This window comes from Tyto alba, unplaced genomic scaffold (genome assembly GCF_018691265.1).
Source record: "Tyto alba isolate M040663 unplaced genomic scaffold, T.alba_DEE_v4.0 Super-Scaffold_8, whole genome shotgun sequence".
Lineage (NCBI taxonomy): Eukaryota > Metazoa > Chordata > Aves > Strigiformes > Tytonidae > Tyto > Tyto alba.
The window spans coordinates 10,005,212-10,021,254 of NW_024881329.1; the positions used below are offsets into that span (position 1 = coordinate 10,005,212).

General features: G+C 37.5%; 1 protein-coding gene across 3 annotated transcripts in view; it reads left to right on the forward strand.

Moving 5' to 3' along the window:
* USP47 (ubiquitin specific peptidase 47) overlaps positions 1-14,770 on the forward strand; it is a 56,770-nt gene extending 42,000 nt beyond the window's left edge. For all 3 annotated transcript variants that reach the window (XM_042784507.1, XM_042784509.1, XM_042784508.1), the window contains exons 18-28: positions 110-225; positions 1,285-1,404; positions 2,584-3,364; positions 5,156-5,331; positions 5,517-5,597; positions 6,668-6,783; positions 8,210-8,328; positions 10,755-10,885; positions 12,077-12,124; positions 12,220-12,350; positions 13,360-14,770. In XM_042784507.1, coding sequence (XP_042640441.1) covers positions 110-225; positions 1,285-1,404; positions 2,584-3,364; positions 5,156-5,331; positions 5,517-5,597; positions 6,668-6,783; positions 8,210-8,328; positions 10,755-10,885; positions 12,077-12,124; positions 12,220-12,350; positions 13,360-13,534 — 1,994 coding nt within the window. In that variant the 3' untranslated portion in view covers positions 13,535-14,770. The remainder of the gene's footprint in view (positions 1-109; positions 226-1,284; positions 1,405-2,583; positions 3,365-5,155; positions 5,332-5,516; positions 5,598-6,667; positions 6,784-8,209; positions 8,329-10,754; positions 10,886-12,076; positions 12,125-12,219; positions 12,351-13,359) is intronic.
* The last annotated feature ends 1,273 nt before the right edge of the window (positions 14,771-16,043 follow it).

The window sequence follows — 16,043 nt, forward strand, 5'->3', positions numbered from 1 at the left end:
TTCTTTGCCTGTTGAATTCTTTCTTTTATATATATATATATATATATATATATATATATATATTATATATATATATGTGGTTTTGTTTTCTTTTTCCTCTTCCCTGCAGAGGTCATGGTGAAGGTTCACGTAGTTGACCTAAAGACTGAATCTGTTGCTCCTCCAATAAGCGTACGAGCTTATTTGAATCAAACAGTTTCAGAATTTAAACAGCTAATTTCAAAGGTAATTTACAGTCATTAAAGACTTGTATTACAGAGTTTTCATTTGTTCTGACTGTGGAAGTGTGCCATAATTTAAATATCTCAAATGAGAGCCTGCACCTTTCGCAGTTGATACTGCATATCATGTCCAGTAGGATTAGGTTTGTTGTTGCAGTTGAGCTTGTCTGTCTGCTCACTGCTGCTAAAAGCAGCAATCTGCTTCTTACTTCCATCCAGAGTTCTGCCCTGGCTTTTGCACAAGCTTAGCCACTGTCTGGCCGTATTACTTACTAGCTTACCAGATAATGAGTTTTTTAGGGAAGTAGAATAGTTGGGTTCATGTTCTTCAGGGTTGACTTGGGCCATCTCACTGAGTATCCAGTCAGTGGCAGAACTACTAAACTGCTACCATATAACCGAACCAACTTGTAACTTCCCCCACTGGCTTGAATCATTGAAATTTAATATCCAAAGCTGTCTGTGTTCTCCCTACAAACCCTCCTTTCATTCCAGAAGCCACTTGTTATTAAGATGCAGATTGATTTTTACATGGTCTTAAACCATAGGATGTTACTGTCTCCACTTGAATTAGAAGACAGACATTCTACCTGGTCAATTCTGTGTCAAATAGTTGAGTGGTTGGTGTAACTTCATAATATTTGTTATGAAACATGATTTCAGTAATTTTAATTCAGTCTCATTAAGGACTAAGTGGGTAGTGTGCTGAACTTGATGCTTCAGAATATTTTTAATCTTCAGTTGTTTCATACTCCAAGTAATAAAACTGATTCCTTATATTACTGGTCATTAACAATTTGACAGTTATCTGCAAAGCCAAGCCACTTTAGTCTACTGACCTTTTGGAAAAACTAACATTTGCTACATATCAAAGGATGGAGGAAAGGAACTGGGACTGAACAGGTTTGGGAGGTTTTCCCCAACGTTGTCTTTTGCAATTTATAAGTCCATAAACAAACCTTCTCCTTTCCCTATGAATAGCCTTAAAAAATTAAGTACTTGTTCCAGTATTTGAAATTACATATAATGTGCTTGTTACCTTACTGTTGATGTCTTATTTTAGGCTACACATCTGCCTCCTGAAACAATGCGGGTAGTGTTAGAACGTTGCTACAATGACTTGCGTCTTCTGAATGTTTCCAGCAAGACTCTGAAAGCTGAAGGCTTTTTTAGAAGCAACAAGGTACATGCTCTGGAATTTAAATTGTTTATTTCTGTATTTGTAGACTTTAAAGGCAATTTAGAAAATGAACTCCATCAGAGCCAGGCCCCAATAAAATAGGCTATATATGAAACCAAGCGTACATAAGAATTTAGAGCAGATTTGAAATCAGACAGCTGGTTGATACTCAGTGATTCAAATGATGGTGAGGTTAACCTTATGATGATGATTTTTAAAAGTCAACCCTTCTTAGGTATCAAAGGTCAGCATATTACTATGAAACCTACCTAATTTGTTTTCTAAACCTTCTGAACAGCTGTGCCTACTCTCAGTATTGAAGTTCTTAGACAAATGTCAAAACTAAGAGCAAGTTTTTGGGTGGGTTTTTTTCTTAATTTCAATAATTTTTACTATACAAATTCCTGCTACCCAAATTAATATTGTTTTTCCAAAAGACTTCTAATAAATGTTTTCAATAATAGTTGTATAATGCATTCAGAAAGAGTAACTTACTACTTCAGTAACTTGACATCTGTAGCATTGCCCTTTTTACTACAGTAGTAATAGCACATCTTTTAGGGCATTTTGCACATCCTCTGTGAAATTTAAGCTCAAGAACACACTACCCTCAATGAAGGAAGATTAGTGAAGGCTTCGATGCCTTGTAGCTGAGATGAACAATGGCATTGACTTGTTACTTCATTCCTTCAAGCCCTTTCGCATTCACATTGTCACTACAACACAGTGACCTTTGACAAAGGGAAAACATAAATTTGTTCCCTTGTGTTCTAATTTGCGCTGTTGCTTATCCACATATACACTTAAAGATTTCTTATTTATGATGCTATACTAGAAAATAAAGACTGCCAACTGTAGTTGGCATTGCTACCATAACTAGTGTTAGTGTACAGGTGAAGGGTACACTTCTGAACATACAAGTGTTTACTACAGCTGGTCATTCTGTTTACAGTCTCTCCAATCTTAACATGGTTATGAAAATAAGGAAAAGTGAAATCATTATTAAACGACAGACTCCCTAGCCTATCTCTTTCTAAACATGTATTTTAATTATTTATAAAAGGTGATATTTCTTAGTGACATGATTTCAAATGTCTGCTGAATCCTATCTGTTTGCTGTTGTTATTTTCACTTTTATTTAAAATAACACTACATGATAAAACACTGTTATTTTATGCTCAGGTATTTATTGAAAGCTCAGAGTCTTTAGATCGTCATGTGGCATATACAGATTCTCATTTATGGAAACTTTTGGATCGTCATGCAAATACAATCAGACTGTATGTTTCATTACCAGAGCAATCACCTGGATCTCAGTTTAGACGAGCAGTTTATCTGAAGTCTAGCAGAGATTCAGGCAACTTGGATGAAGCTTGTGAAAGAATAAAAGGACCTGTAGGTAATATGAAATCTGTAGAGGCAATTCTGGAAGAAAGCACTGAAAAGCTGAAAAGCTTGTCGCTGCAGCAGCAACAGCAGGAGGGGGATAATGGAGACAGCAGCAAAAGCACAGAAGCCAGTGATTTTGAAACCATTGAATCACCTTTAAATGAAATAGACTCTTCAGCATCAGCAGAAAACAGAGATCTTGAAAACCAGATTCAGATTTCCGATCCAGAAAATCTTCAGTCTGAGGAACGGTCAGATTCAGATGTAAATAATGACAGGAGTACGAGTTCAGTGGACAGTGACATCCTCAGCTCCAGTCATAGCAGTGATACTTTATGCAACGTGGACAATGCCCCACTTCCCTTGGCTAATGGACTTGATTCTCATAGTATCACAAGTAGTAGACGATCAAAAGCAAATCAGGGGAAAAAAGAAACGTGGGACACAGCAGAAGAAGATTCTGGAACAGACAGTGAATATGATGAAAGTGGCAAGAGCAGAGGAGAAGCACAATATGTGTACTTTAAGTCAGAACCATACACTGCAGATGAAGGTTCAGGAGAAGGGCAAAAATGTATGTATTCTTTTTTGAAGTGCCTTAAAATAATACAGCTTTTTATTACTATTTAATTCATATGCTCAGTTAAAAAGTCTAATGACAGTATTGAAAAACTTGATTATATGTCAAATTAAAGCTTATGAAGTGCAAAGATGGGACATGGTGTCATGTTCAGCAAAAATGTAGCCTAATTTTGATCTTGTAATGAGTGATTTCATATTTGAACAGTGACTTGCTTTTTTGTTTTTAAGAAAATTAAAGTCTACCTTTGATACATCTGTTTTCTTGTATTGAAGGCATTTTCTGGAGAGCAAGCTGAGCTGTCTTCCAGTGAAAGGAAAATAGTTTCATCTGATGATGATGATTTACCTGTTTCAGAATGCAGTTATTCACTGTGGTTCACAGAGCAGTAATTCTGTTAACATTTAAATTAACAAACCTGAAAACTCCTAGTTATTTGACTGTAAACAACATTCAAATGTACTTAATATTGATCATTTAATTCAGTGGACCTTTGCTTTTCACTGAAGTACCATAGGTAAAATTAAGTGTATGGCTGACATGAAGATGTTCAAATAAGAGCCAAAGTAGTATATTAGTTTTCATAAAGATAATCACTTAAACAGTGGTCAGTACCTGTGTATTTTTTATAACTTAACAGAAGAATAACTAAAGAATAGCAAGATATAAATATTTCGGAAGACAAAGGTTTTCCTGTCAATCCAGGAATCCTGATGTAATAATGAGTAAAATATTTTTTGCTGATTGTTTTTGGTTTTGTTTTTTTTTCTATTTTTGTGAAAAAAACATTTTCATTTTTAAAAATACAGATAAATTCAATTGTAGCTACGAAAATTTTAATAAAATTACTCCTTTATTCTAGAAAGATACTTCTTTGAGGCTAACCTTGAACTACTTTAATTTTTCCCTTTTTTTTGGAATGACTAGTTGGATGCAGGAATTATTTGTTTACAGTAATTTTGACACTTTCATAGTACACTGTATAAATTATTATTCTGAGGAGAAAGCTTTTTATGTATTTTTAGTACAACTGCATGAACGGCTTTATAATTCAAATAATTTATTTGTTCAGTTAAATATTCTGAGTAGGAATTTTTTTATGCTAATGAGCCATGACACTATATAATCATACTGTAGTTTGTAGTGTCGTCCAAATTGTGTATATTAAGAAACACAATTTCTAAAGATAAACTATTCACTTTCCAGAATTTCATATTACTACAGTGGCTTTTCCATAATTACAAAATTATTCTATGAAAAAGTCCCTTAATCTATATGTGAGCTTGCCTTGCGATATCCTGTGGCCTTCCAAAACACAGAATTAACCAAATTTTTTGATCTTGAAAGCCAGGATAAACAAAAAAAAAGGTTGGGTGGCCTGTGGCTGGCCAGCCCCACCTCAGAAGCACTTCTGTCTCTCCACTGAGGCAGGGGAAACCTGTGGGGGGATTATCTGCAAATGCTCCATCTGTTTCTCTCTATTTGTTGTCTTACTGAATGGAGTACTTACTAGTTTGCTCCACTGCTTCACTGCAAAATAGGGCAGTTTGGAACTGCTGTGTGTTCCAGGAGTATCTGCCCATAAACACTTAAAATACAGCAAAGCTCTTAAAGGTTACAGTAACATCCTTAGATAAAATGTAAGCATGGCTATTAGCTATAATTCTGACTTTTCAGTAGTTTCGTTGCAAGTGATAACTGAATATAAGGCAATAATATACTAGAGTGCTTGGTGGTTTTGGTAGTGCAGTGTTTGATGCCATTTTTGTCTTTATTTTTGCTTAGGGCTGATGGTACATGTTGATAAAAGAATTACACTGTCTGCCTTCAAGCAACATTTGGAGCCTTTTGTCGGAGTTCCATCTTCTCACTTCAAAGTCTTCAGAGTCTATGCCAGTAATCAGGAGTTTGAGAGCGTTCGGCTGAATGAGACACTTTCGTCATTTTCTGATGACAATAAGGTTATTCAGAAGTTATTTTGAATCATTAGTAATATATTGGTACAACATAGACAAATTTAAGAACAAAACTTACCACTTCTTGTTAATTTACTAGATGAAATCATTACATTGGTCTTAGTAGTGTGTTACAAAATAAAATTCTGATTTTGCTATCAGTTCTAACAGATACTCCCTTTGCCTTCTAGATAACTATTAGACTTGGAAGAGCCCTTAAGAAGGGTGAATACAGAGTCAAAGTCTATCAACTTTTGGTAAATGAGCCAGAGGTAAGGTGTTGAATATTTCAAGATTAATTCACGAAAACTTTAAGTGCCTTGGCCAAGGTTCTTCTCTGAAATCTTGGGAAAAACAGAAGACCTTCTTTTCTCTGTATTTTCCTGCAAGTTTTCCTGGATTTACAAATGGAACTTGAGATTATTTCTGTTTATGCTGTTCCAAGTATACAATTGGAATGTGATCTGCAGTATCTCTTCTAAGTGTATCTATTTCTGCAATATAAATGGAGGACAAATGAAAATAATTGTTTCTTTGTTTTCCTTAAATGTATGAAGTAATGTAGAATTCTTTCCAAATAAGAAACTACTTTTGCTTGTGGTTGCAGTTTTTGGTAATATTGTACTAATACAATTTGTTGAATTCATGAACTTTGCAGACAGTGCTTATCAGAGTTATTAGCTGGGTAGTAGTCCTCTTTGCATAAAACAATCCTGAAACAAAAATGCCTCAGTTGCAATAATGCAGCTCACTTGCTTGTTACGTCTTTTGGGATGTGAAAAAGTATAAAGGTGGTTTCATTATATAGGTTGCAGTGTTTAAAATCTGACTTTGTATGCACCTTAATTTCTGATTTTATATTTTGGACCAGACTGCAGAATACATATGCAAAATGCAAGCATAAGAGACTGAAGCTGATCTGATAAAACAGGGAATAAGATAAGTTTAAAATTAATTTCCAGTCATGGAGTTCTGGTCTGTCTGACCAGTGAAAACCCAGAAAGTGGCATTTTTATTATCATATAGTTTATTTAATTTAAAAGCTTCTTTCAAATTGTTTAGAATGTTAATGTAATGGTAGCAATTAGTATTATAGACATAAGTCACTATTTCTACAGTGACAGGCATTCAGAGTGTTTGATTGACCTGCCAAAGTGCTGCTGCTACACAAATTAGTTAAACCTAATTTTAATCCGCTCATTGCCTGCCTTGTTTATGAAAAGCATTCTAATGGTCATTTTGGTAGGTGGATGGGACTGGTCACAGAATGTGATCAGGAGCCAAATCTACTTTCTTCTGTTAAAAAAAAATGTCTTTAATCCCTTTCTATTTGTGTTCACAGCCATGCAAGTTTCTTCTAGATGCAGTTTTTGCTAAAGGAATGACTGTCCGACAGTCAAAAGAGGAGCTGCTTCAGCAGCTTCGAGAACAATGTGGCCTAGACTTGACAATTGACAGGTAAAAAGACTGCAATCCATTGAAGTTACCTGATTAGATATTATTTTTGAACACGGTTTTCAGGTTTTTTCCTTTGTGGAGAAAGGAAGTTATGAAAGGAGCAGAAATAAGCAACTGTGGTCTTTGAATCAGATTGTCAAGATAAACATTAATTTAGCAATTCTTGGCTTTCATCTCATGTAGAATGGTATAGGGAATAATATTTACGTAGAATTGCCTGTGTGCAACATGTCTACAGGTTTATTCCCTGTAAGGGTGATTTCCTTCAGAAAGGAGAGCATTAGGTAAATCAGTTCACAGAAAACCCACCTTCTGTCTAGATGTAGGCCCAGTGTAGATCACGGCAGCAAACTGCCTCATGCATTATCATAGGGTTCAGGAGGCCTGCAGATTCCTATAGACAAGTTTTGTTTTTAAAGTCAGCACAGCTGTTCAGTCATTTAGTAGATTTCAACAAGAATGAAAAAACACTCATCTTTTGTCATGAAGTGCCAATACTGATGCAGTACTGTCTTCCCTTTACCCATCATCAGTTATCTTATCAAGGCTGAACTCGCTTTGAGGCCTTGATTCCACATACTCTCTGCTGTTTGTTACAAGCGATGTGGTATTTACTGTGGAATAGCTGACACTCTCTATTCACTGGAGTTAAGAAAAACCTGTAAGATGTGGTAGCCAAGCTGGTGGGGCTTTGACATATGCCTGAAAGCAGGCTGGAGCAAAACATTAGAAGACAAGTGTTGGCCATTTTCTGTTGAGAAAAGGAGTAGAAGCCTAGATCTAGATTAGGTTTTTATCCTTTCCTCACCATGACTGGGCCAGAGGATTTTGGACTGCCATGCTTGGGTTATGTTCTCTAGTGCCTCATTGCTATGGAGCACATCACAAAATTTATGCTCACTTTTGTGTGTGGAGAAACCATTACAATTAAAATTTTGTACTCAAGTATAATCTCATCTAGTTGTTTATACCTTTACCTCCATACCTAAATCAAACCTCAGGCTTTTATATTGTGACTGGAATGGTGCAGTAGAACTAAGTACATAGATCTGACACACCAATCCTCTTCTAATCTTCCACCTTGGAAAAAAAAGGGGAAGCAGCAGCAAAATTGTCAGAAGTGTTTGGGAATACTGTTCTCCTATCCTAAATAGGAAACTGTTTTCTTTCTCTAAATCCCTATGCATTTCTTGCACTGAACAAGCACAATACAGCCTTGTTTTCCTTGTGCTTATGAGCGATTCAGCACTAAGCTGTGAGGAGTATTTCAGAATGTTAAACTCGTTTCTGAGAAACCTAACCAAACCTTGCATAAATTAATTGTATTTTAGTTTTGTTAGAAAATACTCAGTTTTGATCTCTGGCAGTGGTTAAGTGTTTATGAGCAGATAAAAACTCAGTGTTTTCTTTGTGATTGCATTTGCAGGTTTCGCCTACGAAAGAAAACCTGGAAGAACCCAGGCACTGTGTTTCTAGATTATCATATCTATGAAGAAGATATCAATATTTCAAGCAATTGGGAGGTTTTCTTAGAAATACTTGATGGTAATGATAGAGTGTCAAGAGAAATTAAAGATACTGTTAGAGATTTTTTTTTTTTCTTTAGAGAACATTGGAAAATGTACTTTCCCTTTTTCTTTTTTCTAAAGACTATTGCTGACATTTTAATAGCATTTTATTAGAAAAAAAAACAGAAGCAAACAGAATTAAACATCATAAACCCTCTGCATGAAGGTGTGGGAGGGGTCTGATTGTGCAAGTGCAGGTTTCCTGTGGCTGCAATGTGCTAAAGGTCTAATAGCAGTGTTGTTTTGTAGGTTTACTGGAAGCTTTTGGACATACTGTAGTACTGTAGGCATGGGTTTGAATGTGTATTTTTTTCACTGTACATAAAAACTGTAGGAATGCCTATATGTTATGCTTTTATTTCTATTTAATTTTTGGACTAGTATTGGTGATGTTTGCAGTTAGCTGAAATATACATGTGTGTACATATACATAATACATATATAATTTGTTTTTAAAGTGAGTACAGCTCTTTAGTCATTTAGTAGTTTTCAGACGTGTGAAAAAACACTCATCTTTTGTCATCAAGTGCTAAATTTTTGAGCAGACCCTGTTCATCAAAACAACTTTGGACTCAGATACTACAGAGCAAATTGTTTCTTAAGTTCTGCTTAAATATCACTAAAAATACGTCATTTCTTGAGCTGTCCTTTGCATATGCACTTAAAATTTTGATTCTGAATGCAAAATCATAATTTAAGGGGAAAAAAGCAGGCCATGCTGGTTTTCTTCTAGATTATTAGACATTGCTGTTCATATACAGATGAAGAATCTGAATTCCATTCACTCAGGAACCTTCTTCACAAGTATACCTGGCTTAAGAAGTCTCATTTAACTGTTACTCCAGTATTTTGGCAGCTGTGTTCAATCCTGGATTTTTTTTTTTTTAATTCTAAACAAAATTGTGCTAATGCAAGTACCAGAATTTGAAATTAACATGGGAGGTTCAGGAGGCCTACAGATTCCTGTAGATACATGTATCAGCTCACACTGCAGTTAAAACTTTACACTTTTAAATATTTTTGGATTAGTTTTAGATTAATTGCTGTACTGTTTCTGTAGTGAGTAGGTCTTGGAGGTACTACTTTTTAGACCACTGCAGTCCACCTAGTTCACAGAAGTGTCATATTACAGACTAAAAGGCTTCCAAGTATTCTGTAATACTTTCTAACTGTCTAGTTCTCCCAAAAAGTGCTACTTTAATGCTGTTGTAGAAGATGCAGCTAGACCCCACTATATTCTGTGAGAATTAGGTTGCATATACCCAAGGCTACCACAGAGGTGGTTGGAAGAGTGTAAAGACAACTGCTTTAAGTCAGGGTTTGTAAGGCCTTCCACCACCACCACCGTTGCTTTCATCTTGTTCTTCAGCTAAACACTGAAGACATTAGGCAGGTAAATAATGCAACTTAGAATAATGTACAGTTCAGTTCCTTAGCTTAGCAGCTTTACATCACACTGTTGCAGATACGTTTAAGTTAGTTATTCCCTGCCCCTGAAGAAAATTTATGCAGTTGCTTCAGACTTGAAATAAATGCCAGGAAGCATTGGGTGGCTGTATCTTCATTTTGGACAATAGGATGGTGTTGAAAGGTGGCACAAATGTAGTCAGAGGCAAGACTGGAGAAGGTGTTTAGGGAGAACCTTAAACAGTCATGGTGGTTTCGTGCAAAACAAGTATGTAGTGGTAGATGTAAAGGTTTAAGCCACAAGCTCTTCATGCTAAATTACAAAATTATAGACTGATTTAAAAGAAAGATAAAATCATCCCTTTGATACCACTTCTGCCTATCTGATTGTGACAGTGTTCCTGTCAACCAGAGAAAGCTCTTTTGCCCAGAACTGCTATAAAAAGGCTGGAGGCAGTACATGCTAAAACTCTTCAGGGTGGTAGGTGTAAAGCAGGCTTTAATAAAAAGTGTGTAGTTAGTGTGTGAAATCTAGGAGTCAAACATGGAAAGCTTATTTTGGTAAAGGAAGTGAAGCACAGGAATAAATATCAGATTGCTGAGGAAGGTCTCATGCATATGCAAGATCCAGAGGTTGGCCTCTGGTTAGGTGGCTAGATATTGTATGTATAACCAAAGTGGGTGTGATGGAAAAATGTGCCGTAAAGAAGAATAAATGGTATGGCTTCTAAGTGATGCTGCCTATGAAAGATTCCTTGAAAGGAGTTGATAACAGAGAAAAGTTCAATTAAACCCTAGTCCCCTAGATTCCCCTCCTCCTGCCTTTTGGGGTTTTTTTGGTGGACTACTTGCAGCACACTTACAGGGTTACTTCGTTTATGTACGTATATGTAGCGCAGTCTTCCATATTTGAGTATGCTTATGCTATGGAAACCCCTTAATTTTAAATAGGATATTTCATGATGTTAATCCAATACATTTCTCTTTCTTTCCTAGGAGTAGAAAAGATGAAATCCATGTCACAACTTGCTGTTTTATCGAGACGATGGAGGCCATCAGAGATGAAACTAGACTCCTTCCAGGAGGTAGTACTGGAAAGCAGCAGTGTTGAAGAATTAAAAGAGAAGGTAAAATGTGTAACAAGATGGAAGTTTCTTGTGGTATCTAAGAGCCTTATTGGTGTCCTCTGTGGGGCCATGGACTGGTTTCTTGTATTCTTCAGGTAGAAATTAAGTTATGACTACAGGTTCTTGCATGCAGTCTTCAAGATTTCCTCTTTACTTGTATCTGAAGAAAGAGCTGGCTGCTCTTGTTATCTTAAGAGTTGATGTGCAGGGATAAATTTTAGCAGCATTGTCCCTGTGAGGCCTTAAGCTTTTTATTCCCACCAGTAATAAGAGAAATTTGAAATGGACACATCTGTGGTAACAGTTGTGTTCAGCCAGATCTTCTGCTCTGCAGAGTGTAGGGCTAATACATTTCATAATTTGTCTGCCTTTTGCCACCATTGTTTACTTATTCTAGTTTTCCTAAGGAAATGAGAGTTAGAAAATCACATGGGCTGTTAGTCTTTTCTCACCATCAGTTTAATTTGAACGTGTCTGGTTTAGCAGCACATTTGAAAGAAGTGAGAGTCTTAGAGAGGAAACCTCTTCAAGTTTGGGGAAAATAAGCAGCCAGAGATAAACACAAATGGAAGTTAGTGTCTGCATTACCGTGGAGATGAGGCTGCAGCCTGCACTGGCGTTGAGGGCGAGGCAGCGGTGAGCCTGGGTGCCCCCTGAGCCGGCTGGGCAGAGGGCGGGCTGCACCGCGGCTGCGCCGGGCACGGCCGGGGGTTAGTGGTGGGCAGCAGGGCCGGGGGACAGGGAGGGGTGGTGGGCTCTGCACGGGGAGCCAGGGGCACTTGCGAGGGGGACGAGCAGCCGGCGGCGCTGGTCGGGGAGTCGTGGGGCTGTTACGGTAGGAAGCACAGGTGGTGGAGATGGGCTTTAGTTGTGCCTATTTTATGGCTTTGCCTGCTCCCAGGTTGAGTGGATAATTGCTTTCATTTCATCCAGGCAAACTGCTGAGGCTAACTGATGGACCTGAAGGCTTGACGTGAGGCAGTTGGTCTTTTTGTGTCTTGGATGTTATTAATTAATTGTTTCTGTTAACTTTTTTTCTGTCACCCTCGCTGTTAAGAGAAGGGCGATGAAATACTGACACACCAGGTGTCACTTGTGGCACACTGTTAACTTCAGAAATGCAAAAAACTCGTAGACGCTGCATTATGTTGTGGAACAGTATTAAATTCACCATTTTTCTTCACTTTACAGCTGAGTGAAATAAGTGGAATACCCCTAGAAAACATAGAATTTGCAAAGGTAAGGAAGTTTTTTTTATCTATTTTTACCTTGTTATGGCATGGATGTGTGATTATGAGTTCTATTGTATTCACTAAGTAATTGCTGCTTCTCAGGGTAGAGGGACGTTTCCATGCGACATCTCCATACTAGAGATTCACCAAGACTTGGACTGGAATCCTAAAGTATCTACATTGAATGTCTGGCCTTTGTACATCTGTGATGATGGTGCAGTAATATTTTATAGGTATGTATTTTATTACAGTATAATAAACCATGCAAAAAAATCTGTGTATAAGGTTTGAGGGGTGATGTAATCAACTGAAGCATAAAAATACTCCTATTGTCTTAAAGAGAATTTAAAACATTAAGCTGAAATGTTTGTGCTCCTCAGCCTCCTAAAACCCTGAGCATTAGTTATGTTTATTGTTTACGAAAACAAACGCTGCATCCTTTTGCTCAATCCTCCCTCCCAAACGGTTGAAAAATAATGCTGAGTGCAAAACTGGTTGCTATGCTTGAGCATCTGTCTGGTTTTAATCTCTTAAAGTAGAACCATATCCCTTCTGGAGTCTGAGAGTCTTGCCATAGGTTTTAGAGAACAAGGATTTTATTTTCTGTATTTATTTCTTCGAAAAATTTGTATGGCTTCTTGGGAAAAAAGGTGGTTATGATGAAAATGTTGTTAATATGGGAATGCTCATCAGCTGGAGGCAGTAGCCCAAAGGCAGGGTTTGAGGACTGAGAGCTTGAATACTGTCATTTCTGCTAAACTTGGTAGGTGGGGCAACCTCATGAACACATTGCTCTGACAGTATTTTTCATAACTACATGTGAGTTTGGGGGAAACAGCTGGTTGGTAATGTGCTGGCCTTGAAGTGAATTATTTGGGAGAGCAGCTGGTAGTTTCTGGTCGGGGCTGGCTGACGTGCTGCTTCCAGCTGTTGGCACTGCGACCGAGTGAAGCGCAGTCTCCTCGTCGTCTATAAAGAACAGGAGTTACCAGCTAGATGGGAGGAGTAGAGGCTTGTTTCTTGCTGCTTTCCCCTGGGTCTGCTGTCAGTTAGAACACTGAATGTCTCTGTTAAAAAAGCAGGTTTAGACAGATTGTTAGTTTCTGGAGAAGAAAATCATCTGTAAGGAGTATTGTGCTTAGTTGTGTTTTTTACCAAGTTGCTGCTCCAGGTAAAAAATTAGAGAAATCTAATTATGCTTATTGTATCAATCTGAATTTTAACATATATTTACCCTTTTAGGGATAAAACTGAAGAATTAATGGAATTAACAGATGAGCAGAGAAATGAACTGATGAAAAAAGAAAGCAGCAGACTCCAGAAAACTGGACATCGAGTAACCTACTCTCCTCGTAAAGAAAAAGCACTAAAAATTTATCTGGATGGAGCACCAAATAAAGACTTGACTCAAGACTGATACTCGCTATAGCATTTTCCCTGGGGAATTTTTTTGTTTAAAATAAAAAGGTTCACTACTACTGTGTAGTGCCATTACGGCAGGACATTCATTAGGTGTAAAGCGCTGACACCAGCACTGATTGGGCTGTGCTACCAATCAGAAGCGCAGTGCCCCGTTGGGTCACTGTTTGACTTGGAATCATGTTGTGCACTATAGTCAAATGTACTGTAAAGCTAAAAGGGATGTGCAAATAAAAGATTAGAACTAAAAAGTGGGAGGGGAGGGAAGCGAGTGGAAATTTTTGAGGACAGTGTGCACATAGTAGCTAGTGAAACTAGCCTCAAACAGGATACTCATAGCTTAATAATAAAAGCTGTGCAAAGGCCATGAAAGAATCCTTTTTTCTGTTTGTTTCACTGATACACGCATTACCTCATCAGAGAGTCTGAAGTAAATGTTAACACATTGGTTCTAGAAAAGCAGCAGCAGAGGGTCGAAGATGAAATGGAAGCACTGCAAGTGCAAGGTTTTAGAATATTCTTCCATAAAACAGGTAGTCTGAGAGGTGTCTGCAGAAAGCTGCCAGCAGGTGGTGGTTCATCGCGCAGAAGTGCTGCTGTAAGGTAAACTGGGTTTTAATAGGTTACGGACGCCGATGAGCAGCTCTATTATATTGCGTTCAACGTGTAAATAAAATTTGCCCTATCCATTTAACAGACCTGCAGCTCAGCTATTTACCATGGTATTTCTTTTCACATATCAACATCAGTTGTGTACATTTGGAAGTGTAGTTGCCTATTTAAATTTGTATTCATTTTATGTTTGATGATGCTGGGTACTTTAGGGTTGTATTTCCCCATGTTAATGAAGTTTTTGTTCAGCTACTTTTTGTACATTTTGTTTTTGAGACTATTACAAGTTTGCATCTTCTCCACTCACTGAAAGTCATTTTATTTTTCCCAGAGTTGATTCCATAGCTATATGTAGTCAAATATTGGGGCAACCTCTAACACCTCAACATATAAACTTGGTAGTTCAGGTTGTGATGCAAAGACTGATACAGTCAACATGATTTCATTGCAAAGCCTAGGAACAGCAATTTTTTTGCTTTGGTCCATAAAGATCGATAGAGAACAATTCTCTGTAGCTTTTGGAAAACCACCTAATTTATAACAATCAAAAGATTTTGGTAAACTTTTTCATGCCAGATGCTGTTTACAACAATGAACATGCCAATAAAACATTTGTTCATTCTGTTGTGTTATTTTAATCATTAAATGCTGTGGTTTTTATTTGAAAAAATTATGGAATTATTTTGTGAAAATAGACTTTCCCAAGGCAATGTCAGAATTGTAAGGCTGTGTGTGCATGTACACACCCCTCTCACATGTACATAGTATTACAGGACGTGTTTTATAGCCCGTCTGCTGCTCCTCTGCTTGTTTACACTGATTTTTTTCTTCAGCTGTAAGCTTCCTTTCCCAGAATTGAATTCCTCACTGGTGAAACGTCTAAGCTCCAGATATGAATGGCAGCTAAGTTCTGTCCCAGAGAGGAAAAGGAATTTTCAATAACTGAATGTTGAGTTCTTCCTTGCATGCTGACCCACAGCAGCCTAAAAATCCTGAGGAATCTGACCGCTTTGGGAACCAGGTGCTGTGCAGAGGAATTCCCTTCTCCTCCTCCTCCTCCTCTTTGACCTGTGCCACTTCTTGTCCAGCATGGGTGAGGTGGAGGCAGGAGCAAATGAAGCGTAGAGTGAGTACCACCCAGTTGGTGGAGTACTTCATTAAACTACCATTTACATATGGACATAGACTGCCGAAGGAGCCGTGGAAGTTTTGGAAGAGAGAAAAATGGTAACTATCAAACGGGTCATCAGTCTTCTTCAAATGGACATTGGGAGAGGCAAAAATCTAGAGATGGAATAAAGCAAGGTCAAGAAAGAGCTCCAAAAACTGCTTAATCCAGCCCTATTTGGGGAACTTCCATTGAAAACTTCTTTCAAGAAGTTAATTTTAAACCCCTAAGTCTTGGTGTAAATCTGGATAGAAAACTGAGGGACATCCTTAGAATGACTTCCTGACCAGTGGTGCGCTTCCTCCTGCAGAAGTGTACTGGAATGTATTCCGAGTTGTTCTGGGAGACATTTTTCAGCATTTGTTTTACATTATGATAGTTTCAAACATTTTTTACTATGGACATTTTAAAGAAACAAAACTTGAGTTTCTAATTTGCTCAGTTCAGCAGAAATCTTGAGCTTCTGATGAATACTAACACTTGAGGCGTCAAGAAACTTGAAGGGAGAATAATGTTATCCTTAAGTAGAGCAGTATTTATGCACCGTTATTGCTCTCATGAAGTATTTTTTTAACCGGAAAATTGCAATGATAATTATTTCTCTTTTTATAGATGGGCTGTCTCTAAAGCACAGTAATTTTATTAGGGATATGAAGGTAAATTCAGTGAACTTGGAGAGCCTGTGCATGTGTTGGTGTGAGGATTGGTGGTAGTAATAAATCCTTAA